The sequence below is a fragment of the Trachinotus anak genome, unplaced genomic scaffold, assembly GCF_046630095.1.
Source record: "Trachinotus anak isolate AG129_WGS33_773 ecotype Australia unplaced genomic scaffold, CSIRO_AGI_Tana_v1 ptg000019l, whole genome shotgun sequence".
NCBI lineage: Eukaryota > Metazoa > Chordata > Actinopteri > Carangiformes > Carangidae > Trachinotus > Trachinotus anak.
Genome location: NW_027273870.1, coordinates 25,065,952 through 25,076,836, shown reverse-complemented (window position 1 = coordinate 25,076,836; position 10,885 = coordinate 25,065,952). Strand labels below are relative to the sequence as shown.

Sequence of the window (10,885 nt, the reverse complement as noted above, 5' to 3'; positions counted from 1 at the left end):
CCCTGTTCACCTGTTCCCTGTTCCCTGTTCACCTGTACCCTGTTCACCTGTACCCTGTTCATCTGTTCCCTGTTCACCTGTTCCCTGTTCACCTGTTCCCTGTTCACCTGTTCGTCTGTTCCCTGTTCACCTGTACCCTGTTCATCTGTACCCTGTTCACCTGTTCCCTGTTCACCTGTTCCCTGTTCACCTGTTCCCTGTTCACCTGTACCCTGTTCACCTGTTCACCTGTACCCTGTTCACCTGTACCCTGTTCATCTGTTCCCTGTTCACCTGTTCGTCTGTTCCCTGTTCACCTGTACCCTGTTCATCTGTTCCCTGTTCACCTGTACCCTGTTCGTCTGTTCCCTGTTCACCTGTTCCCTGTTCGCCTGTTCCCTGTTCGCCTGTACCCTGTTCATCTGTTCCCTGTTCACCTGTTCCCTGTTCACCTGTTCACCTGTTCCCTGTTCATCTGTACCCTGTTTACCTGTTCCCTGTTCACCTGTTCACCTGTTCACCTGTACCCTGTTCGTCTGTTCCCTGTTCACCTGTTCCCTGTTCGCCTGTTCCCTGTTCGCCTGTACCCTGTTCATCTGTTCCCTGTTCACCTGTTCCCTGTTCACCTGTTCACCTGTTCCCTGTTCATCTGTACCCTGTTTACCTGTTCCCTGTTCACCTGTTCACCTGTACCCCAGGTAACAGGCGGCTCACAGGTTATCAAGCGACACACTGACGTACGCCTACGCTTGTGTGTATGTGTGTGTGTGTGTGTGTGTGTGTGCGTGTGCGCGCGCGCGCTTCTGTGTGTGTGGGGCTTTCCATAGCAGCGAGGATGGCGACAGCTACTAAACCTGAAACATTTTCGTGGTCCATGGTCGGTTTAATTTCAGTCTGAGTGTCAACAAGAAGCCGTGAGCTGGTTAGCCTTATAGTAATGTCATTCTCCAACTGGTCACCTGTCGAAGGACATTCCTGAGGCGAGGTAAGACTGTTTCTGAACGCCGTTCCTCAGTGGTTACTAACTTAGCAAATCTAACTTAGCGCTTACTGTGAGCTATCAACTAGTTACTGGTTAACTAGCATTATCAGTTATAAACCTAACTTATATTTTGCGATCTGTAATGTCAGCAAACCGTTCTTTCCTTCTGCTTTACAGAAGAGTAATAACGTGAGGTTGTAAATATTGTTGTTGACCTAGGTTGTAGCTAACGGTTAGCTAGCTAGTTACAGCTAACGTCCGGATTACTATTGTGATAAGTTAACGTTGCCTGCTGCTGTACAAGTATGAGACATGTCAGGGGCCAAACCAACGTTACTTACTGCTTTCTTTCTGTTTCATGATTTGGTGTAGACCGCCTTACTGTCTGCTGCCCGGTGTGTGTACACTAGCTTATTTAATGCTATCATGACACACCTTCCTGCATACAAAATACTGCAAGTGGATTTAATATGAATGCATTTTGATGTTTAGTTGTCTAGTTGTATCCACATGCGATGAAGAAGTGTTCAGATCCTTCAGGAAGTAAAACTGCTAATACCAGACTCTTGGATTAATAAAGTACATTTGAATTGATAGGAAAATGTGCGGAAAGGATTCACCCTGCAGTAAAATGATCCTTGTCTGGCATATTATATTATATATGACTTTGTTAGATTGTTAATACTGATGAGTCAGTGTGTAAGCTGCCATACAGTTGTATGCTAAAGTTTGGGCAGCCCTGGACAAATAACATATTTAGTTCTATTTTTAAGTTAAAGAGAGTAAATACAACCCCTGCAGCAGACAGACATTACAATGAGCTTCTGTGCAAATGTTGATGCACTGTCACTGTCAGTGTTTATTTCATGAAATCTTAAAAATAGAAAAAAAAAATCTGTAATTGTGGCATGTGGAAAAGTTTGGGCATCCTACCACATCAATAATAATCCTCTTTGTTAAGCATAGGGTTGGAAATAATTTGCTTTGGGGTCGTGTGGCAGAGGAAACATTGCCCAATGAAGGAAGAATTGATTCCACTAAATTTCAGCAAATTCTGGATGGAAATTTGCTGCAGTGGGTCAAGAAACTGAAACTGAAAAGAACCTGGCTTCAACGACAGGACAGTGATCCAAAGCAAAAGTCTAAATCCACCATGAACTGTTTCAAAAAACACAAGCTGAAACTTTCAGAACGGCTCTCACAGTCCCCTGACTTGAAACATCATTGAAAATCTGTGAGTAGATCTCAAAAATGCAAGATAGCCCAAAGCATTTGAGAGCATGGAGCGGTGAGGGTTGCTAAGTACTTACTTTGTAGGTTGCCCAAACCTTTGCAAATGCCATTACTGTTGATTTCTTTTCTATTTTTAATTTATGAAGTAAAAAGTTGCTTTGAAAATCAACATGATAACAAATTTGCTTAGAAACTTTTGCATATAACTGTATGTGTATAGAAGTAAATAGATTTAAACATTCAAAAGCATTGGTATAGTCCTTTTAAATTGCGAGCTGTTTCTGAAAAGCTTTCAGAGATTGCACTTTGTTTAATCTTTTAACTTATATCACTTAAGCCATTTGGTCTTTCCTTTGTAACCTTGTTCCTTCTTTTCTTCAGTTTTGAATATGTTCCACCAGATGGAGCGGGATTCAACAGATGACGGTATGGGAGCATCAATGGATGACTCCTCTCATTTACCTGAATCTTCTCAGTCGATTTCCTCAACCACTAACAACATCTCAGAACATGAATTCTCCTGTCACTGTTGCTACGACATCTTAGTGAACCCCACCACTTTGACCTGTGGCCATAACTTCTGCCGCCACTGTCTGGCTCTGTGGTGGGAGTCATCACACAAGAATGAGTGCCCTGAGTGCCGAGAGAAGTGGGAGGGCTTTCCTAAAATCAACATACTTCTGAGGTAAGATGTTCATGGCAATCTGACAGTAGTATAACTTCTAACCAGTCATATAACCTTGTTTTTTTCTATTGAACACTTTTTATAATGTAACAAAAGAAGGCAAAGGTCCAAATGGGGTCTAAACAAGCTGCTTGTATAACTGCCTAAATAAAAAACAGTCTAAAATTGGCTAAAAAAAAAAATTTCAGTCTGTAAATATGAGTAAAGAAGAGGTAAATAAAGCAAGTCAGTTCACACCTGACATTAGAATATATATCCACAAGTGTCTCCAGTGACCACTTGTGAACAGATTTCACGCCCCCAATTTAGATGCAAATAAACATGTATGTTATTTTTAACCACTCTGATAGGACTTTTGAGAGAGAGAGAGAGAGAGAGAGAGGGTGAGAGAGCGAGAGAGAGAGCCATATGAAATGGTTATGCATTTCCTTTAGTGTGGCCCAGTCCACCTCCAAGTGTTTTTCTGAGTAATCGGATCTCAAATGTGTCAAATGTGTATTCACACCTGCACTTAAAGCTGTCAACTTGTTGGCTTTGGCTTTAGCTCGACTTGACAGTTTTTATATAGACACAGACACATTTCCGGTGCTACACAAAAAGAATTAAGACTTGACACTTAGCCATAGATGATGCATCATTATTGCTTATACTACTGTACTATTGTAGAATTTCCTTAAAGAAGCTGTGTAATATCTCCTGCCTGATAGAAACACCAATGACTAATGGATTGATGACTAATTTGGCAGTAACTTTGACAAAATGAACTTCCATATTGTCAACTTCCAAATGTCTTCTCTCTATTGGTGAAGACGAAAAAGAAAAAAAAAAAATGAAGCCATGTACTGCTGTCACACAGATAGTTGTAGTTTGGTATCAGAAATGACCACTACTTCAATTAGCGAGAAACATTTGTCTGTCTACATCTTGAGTTCCCTTTTTTTGACATATGAAACATGGAAAATAGGAAATGATGCACTGATGTATTATGTAAGAAATATGTTTGAACAAGGCTAAAACTTGGGTGTGAGGAAAAGAGAATGTCTTTTTACACTGTCACTTACATCAGATTATCACTACACGTGTTTTATATGCGTGTTTTACGTCTGAAACAGAAAGACATGATTAGGGAACTGTAAGCTGTTGTACCAAAGTGGAAAATTGAATTAAACTGTTTCACAACACAAAGCAGAGAGGGGGCAAAGTGTGAAGGAGAATCTGTAGCAGAACTCTGTGTGCTCTTCTGACACAGGTTGAGGAACATAATCATACCTTCACCTTCTTTTGTCAACTTGTTGTACATTTCACTTTCATCTACTAATGCCACATGTTTATATAATCCTGTTCTTCTTAGGGATGCAACTGATAAGCTGTTCAGTGACGTTGTTGAGCGGAGGAGAGTGGAGATCCAGGCGAACCCTAAAATCTCCCGGAGCTTGCTGGCCTTCCAGAGGTAGTACAGGACAACGCCAGACACAAGCTGTTGTGGTGTAAAGCTTTGGAGTGTGTCAGCGGGGTTTACATTAAAAGAGGATTACATTGCTTTAGTGTTGCACTTTCGTAACACTGTCAGGCTCAAGATGGCCAATTTAAAACAAAAAGATCAAAATTGAAGTAGGAGAATCAGAGACTCTAATATAGTTTTGAGCTGCTAGCAAGAGCAGGCTATAGAGGTCTCGTGAACTCACTTGTTTGGTCTTCAGCCCCAGATGATGCTGCCTCAGGTCACATCACTTCAGGAAATTGATCAGACTTCATGCAGCTCTCTGTAGACCCACAAAGGCTTTACACAACTTTTTGGTGTAAACAGACTGATGTGTAAAATCGCTGGAGTTCCCGCTTGACAATGATGGTGTTATCTATATGAAATTGTCTGGTGTCTGATCTGTGCTCTCTCTTATTTGATCCCTCTGTTGTTAAAGGGGCCTGCTTTCATGAAATATCTACATGTTTTTAGATACGGTGACAACTTGGGTAGATCCAGGACAAACCAGCACAAAGGAGCAGGCTTCTTCTTCTCTGGCGTCCTAGTTGCACTCACGTGCGTCGCTGTAAGTATCCAACAGCAGTAAAAACCAAATTATCTTTTGTAGTAAAATTACGTCTTTAGTATTGATGCCATGGTGCCTGGTATTCTGACCCACTTATCAGGTGCCAACCTGGTTTTAAGTTTCCCTTTTAATGGGGCGATTGATTTATTGATGAGGCACACAAACCTAACCTCACTTCAACACAGTTTTCAAATTGTGTTATTGTGATTTTCCTTTCTTATTGGCTCTGGCTCTCTGCAAAGTTTGGTATAGAAAGTTACTTTTTCTGTAACATTTGTTGCTGTGGAGAAAGATGCTGTAAAAACTTACAATTTTAAACAAAATACATTTTGAGCAACATGATTAGTGAATAATTAGTTAAATAAGTTTGCATTATTGGATTTGTAAATAAGACTATTACCCAGTAAGATGCAGCAGATTAGGGTTTAAGATGCTGTGTTACTCATTGTCAGTGTCCTGTATCTGTCACAGGGCTTGTAATACATAGTGTCTCGCTAGAGTTTTTCCTTGTGCCAAATCTTTTACTTCATGATATTGCCAAATGTATCCTTGGAGGGAATGAATGTAAACCTGAACCACTATAGGATGGCCAGTTAATGTCACACTTGCACTGTTTATTCTGATTCAAGCATTTAAATATTTTGACTTTACATTTAACAGATGTATTTTTAGGTTGCTGTATATTTTATCCAAAGGGGTTTGAACAACAGCTGTGTGTAATATTTAAAGGTCATCACAGCAGTGGACCAAGGGGTCGGTGGTTCATATCATGTAGACAGTACATGTTTATTTTGTCCATGTGGCACTTGGGAGCAACGTCACTGTGTGTCTTGGCCACGTGGCAGAAAATTTGTGTTTGTGTGTAAACAGATTACAGCATGGTCCTGTTTTTGACCCCAGTCTGTGTATGAACATCATTATTGAATCAGGCCATATTAGGAAAAACAAAAGGAGGCCTGGGCCTGTCTGCAAAACATCTTTGTGCTTTCTTTGGCTCATGTGAGCTGTACTGGAAAAATAACATTCCATGCAAACTGAGATGCACGTACTTAGTACTTGCATGTAATTATCATTAGGTAATGATTAGTGATAATTTATCAAAATATGTCATTATGGCGGGAAAAAGTAGGACAACCATCCCAGAGTGAAAATACCCGGTATTATCATTTCAAGTAGACATTACACTATAATATAAATAATATTTACATTTTAAAGTAGGTTAGTGTAACTTCCTTACAAAAGATATTTTAAGTTCCTGCTTAAGAACAGCATGTTGCACTGTTATTCTCAGTGGCAGAGAATATAGTGTTTGCATGTAATTGTGTAGTTGACCTTTAACATCATCATCGTGATCACTTTAACTTGATCCATGCAAAGATATATATCATTGTGCTAAATGAAAACTTGCAGAGCTTGACTCAACAACTAGCCATGAACAATTTTATGATAGTGGGGTTAATTGTCATGCATGGTAGTCATATTTAAAAACCATTTTTTAAAGTACTTCTCTTTTTCTTTGTTTCACAATAACATTGTTTTTGGTCCATTACCAAATGACACAAAAATAGCAGTTTAGCTCAACATAAATTAGTGAATAGGACATATTATGTGCTAATTTCCATACCAGATGGCATGCAGGGATTGTGATGGAAACAGTAAGAAGGTTGATGGAGAACTTGTTAAAACGCACACATTGCTGCACCACAGTTTCACAGAGCTAAGCCTAAATAAGTAACAAGTTGTTTGTGATAAGGATGTTGTTCAATTCAAGCTTGTGTTAATCAAATCATTCACATTGTTATCAGATCAAAAACAAATTAAAGAGCAAATTAATATGTTCACGGATATAAGGAATTCCCACCACCATGAAAACCTGTTAATCCCTTTCCTCTAACCATCCAGAGCTTTGTGAACTAAATCTTTTCTTTGCATCTAATTATGTAAAACATCCTGGTGAGGTACAGGGTAAACGAGGAGTCACTGGGCCTTGTTTGTTATTGCCTGTTTGTTTCCAGGTGATGGTGTTGGTGTATCACTGGAGCAGTGGCGTGGTGGAGCAGCATGACCTACTGATCAGCAAACCAGTGTCTCACTGGACGCCAGAGGAGGTGGTGTCCTGGCTGGAACAGTTGGGACCGTGGGCCCAGCTTTACAGAGAACCCTTCCAACAGGAAAACGTCAATGGAAGGTAGAAACATAAAACAGAATTTATGGAGTGCTTTTTTCTGGTTTGATTTTTAACTGCAGATACATTTGACCATACAAAATAAAAACTGAATTGAGCCATATTTATTAAACACAGTGTCATCTTTCATCTGCACAACTACTAAACTATTAAAACCGCCAAACATTTTGTGATTGCAGTTTTTCCAATGTGATGTTTGGCTGTTTTGTGTGCTTTATATAATTATTAGTTTAATAAAACGAGATATTTTAAAATGTTGCCTCTTACTCTGGGAAACTTTGGACTTTTTTAATTATTTTTAAACATTTTATTTTTAAAAAATCTAAAGAATAATCAAATGTTAATTAATCAACAATGAAAATAATCATTAGTTGCATCACTTTTCTATTTAGGTTTACTCTTCTATGTTTTCTTTTGTTTTTATGCTGTTTTATGCTGTTCTTTTTTTTGTCTTTATGTAAAGCACATTGAGTTGCCTTGGTATGAAATGCGCTATATAAATAAAGATGCCTTGCTTTGCCTTGCCTTCTACAGAACAGTCCAACAATACAAAGGAAAACATGGAAGTTTATGCATGTGATCTTCATGTTCATACCATGTGGTGTTGCTTTCTTTGCTTCAGACTACTGTTGATGCTGGGGGAGGAAGAGTTGTTAAAGCCACCTTACAGCATAGAGAATCAGGCTCACCGACGCGCTGTTCTGGCTGAACTGGACAGAGTTAAAGCCCTGGGGGTCAAACCTCCGCAGAACCTCTGGGAATACAAAGTAAGTGCTCAGATTATTTCACAAAATGTGAAGATATTTGCACTAATGTAAGTTAGTTAGTTTCAAGTATTTCTTTGCACCTTTAAATTGGTTTGAAGAAAGTGCTCCATAGTACAGATGTTAAGCAATGAGTCTCCAGCCAGTGCATTTGTTATGTTATATTTCTGTTTACTTGTGTTTCTATCACTTTCTACCAGGCAGCTAATGCGGGGAAGTCACTGTTCTTGCTGTATGCACTGAAGCGCTCCCCTCGTCTCACACTCTTATACTTGTATTTATTCGACTACTCGGAAACCTTCCTGCCCTTCCTGCACACATGCTGTCCGGGCATCTCGCACATCGACCAATCAGTGGAGAGCAGCTTCCTCAACACACAGGTGACACTTACAAAAACCAAACAAACCACCAACCTAATATCGTTAAATCCAGTTGTAAAGGGGAGGTAGGCTGTGCATTTACATGCATATTATGTGGTGGATACAGCTAATAATTATATTAAGATGATGCTGTGAGCATTAACGTGGCCATAATTGAACCTTTTTAGTGTCTCACTTCGTTAGATTTCCATATGAATTACACCCTAATGGTACCAGAACAGTATTCACTGTGTGGTAATGAATTTACTTTTTACTATTATGATGTGGACAACTATTTAGTCTAAAAGGTAGGATTTTAGGCCAGTATAGGTGTAGCATCCAGGTCATCTTTCCTAGAGCTCCTACTCTGTGAAGTAGAATTATGAATATGAAAATAAAAAGGCCAATTGAGTTTTTTGTACTGTCAAAAAAAATCTCACTTCCATTAATACCTGTTTTAATGGTTTTAAAGTCTTTTTCCTGTTTTCTTGTTTGTTTTCCATGATGTTCTTGTGTTAGTTGGAGCCCAGCTGGCGACAGTGGGGAGAGTTTCTTGTGAAGTACCTTCTGCTTCCATACCAGCTGATAGCAGAGTTTGCTTGGGACTGGTTGGCTGTCCACTACTGGACATCTCGCTTCATTATCGTGAACGCCATGCTGCTGTCTGTGCTGGAAGGCTGTGCCCTGTGGAGACTCTGGACAGCAGCCAGGATCAGGTACACACTGTGGGAGGGCTGGGTGCTTTCTTTCTGTTCTGTTTTTTTTTTTTTCTTTGACAGAAACGCATGCATTAACATAAAGGCCTTTTCTGTTACGGAACTTAACAACCTCTAACCTGTAGCTACCCATTTCCTGAAGTTTTAAGAACCTATAAGTGCTAGGTACTCCCTTGAACTTCCACTGTGTTTTACAATCTGGGGTGTTTTAGATTTATGTAATTGAAAACAGGGATGCTGCACTCACTGTTAGTGCTGATGCTGAACTTATTAACTGACCTTACCACCTTATTATCTTTCTGTAGGACTCTGCCACGCAAGATGTGGAACCACTTGTGGAAGATGTTATCTCAGGGGTTTGCCTTTGCCCTCCTGTGGCCTTTTGTCCCTCAGTTTGTGTGCAACTGCCTCTTCTACTGGGCGCTTTACTTCAGTCCCATCATAAATATAGACCTGGTGGTGCAGCAGCTAATGCACCCGGAAACACAGGCGCTGTAACAAACTGCATGTAGTCAGTGCCCAATTAATGTCATACAGTTCACAGCAAATAAAGTAAATAGCCAGACATCCAGTTGCTGAAGAGAGGTGTTTATTTTCAGCATTAAACTCATATGAGACTGGCTTTGTTTGCTGGTGGAAAGGAAGTTTTCTCACTTCCAGTCTTGTCTCTCTGCTGGATGGTTGCCATGTGGAACGAGAGGCTTTGAGTTATTTTAGGAGAAGCAAAACCAACAAGATAAACAGTCGAATATCTGTGATCTTATTGGTTCGGAGAGACTACCACAGTGATCTCTCTCTGCGTGCACAGTGCATTCACAAACCACATTGCCTAAATGGTCTAGGGGGCAGTAATTTAAGTCATGTTCAAACATTGGTGGCAGTGAAGACTGGCCTCATAAGCAGTTTCCTGACAGTTAAAAGCTTTGTATCACTGATGGCTGTAGTCCCGTTTAAGGTGAGCTTTTTTTATGCATATGCAGACCTGGCTACTGACAGTGGAACAAAACAAATATAATACATTTTTGTTTAAATTGATTTTTCATGTCTTTTTGGCATGTAATCCACAATCACTTAAATGAACAACTGTTGCTTTTGAAGTATCAGTTTGAATGAAGCGGTGTTACAAGTGTGTATAAATTCTCATTCTCCATAATTTTCAATGTGCTGTTTGGGTCCTCTTTGTGACTCAGGTTTTAACACTGATTCAAGGGAAAAAAGATTGTAGCCATGGTAAGCAAATGTTCAACAGTGAAGTTTGTTCCAGGAGTTGCAGATGTTCCTTTCACATGATTTGTGGCACTTGGATTGGAAATAAAAATTATGTTCTTATAAATTGTTTGAGATGCTGATACAGATATTTTCAATTTTTTTATGATTTTAAGGAGAAACTGTAGCAGATTTTATTTGCTTGTACTGCTGAGAAAGATTGCGTTGCACATTTTTGTAATGTTCAAAATAATTTTGTTTGCAGCATACATTTACATGTGGTGGGTGGGTGGGTAGAGCCAATCAAAGACATTATTTTTTACATTGTTCATTTGCACTTAAAAGTTCTACACTGTGATTTTGTTCGTCAGTGTTCTCCAATGACCAAGGAAAAATAAAGATTTTTAAATAATGTTATCCTGTTGTTGTTTTTCCTCATAAAAAAAACTATCTATCTCACAATTACTGTTAAATTTCTTAAGTTCATGAAATAAAAAGTAACAGTGCAGTGACATTTGAAGAAATACGTGTTTTTTGTTTGTTTTTATGTTTAGTTTTTTGTATTTCTTTATCCATAACAATCAATAGAAATCGTAATTTGCCCTTCCAAATGTCAATGAAGTTTAATTGATTGAAGATTCAAAGCGACCGCCCTCTAGCGTTCCACGGTGGTCATGGCAGCAGCGGCTGTCGCCATAACAACGTAGGAACTGTCTCAAAAGAGCACG

General features: G+C 39.4%; 1 protein-coding gene across 2 annotated transcripts; it reads left to right on the top strand.

Annotated features, from left to right (window-relative positions):
• Positions 1 to 768: 768 nt before the first annotated feature.
• LOC139635913 (bifunctional apoptosis regulator-like) lies at positions 769 to 10,495 on the top strand. Of its 2 annotated transcripts, XM_071503480.1 has the most exons (10): positions 769 to 964; positions 2,576 to 2,620; positions 2,741 to 2,879; positions 4,231 to 4,329; positions 4,834 to 4,927; positions 6,943 to 7,115; positions 7,735 to 7,879; positions 8,077 to 8,256; positions 8,755 to 8,951; positions 9,257 to 10,495. In XM_071503480.1, exons 2-10 carry the CDS (start codon positions 2,584 to 2,586, stop codon positions 9,447 to 9,449), a joined length of 1,257 nt encoding a protein of 418 aa, XP_071359581.1. In that variant the 5' UTR covers positions 769 to 964; positions 2,576 to 2,583; the 3' UTR covers positions 9,450 to 10,495. The 2 variants fall into 2 exon arrangements, with proteins under 2 accessions (XP_071359581.1, XP_071359580.1); XM_071503479.1 differs by having other exon boundaries at positions 2,576 to 2,879; positions 9,257 to 10,492.
• The last annotated feature ends 390 nt before the right edge of the window (positions 10,496 to 10,885 follow it).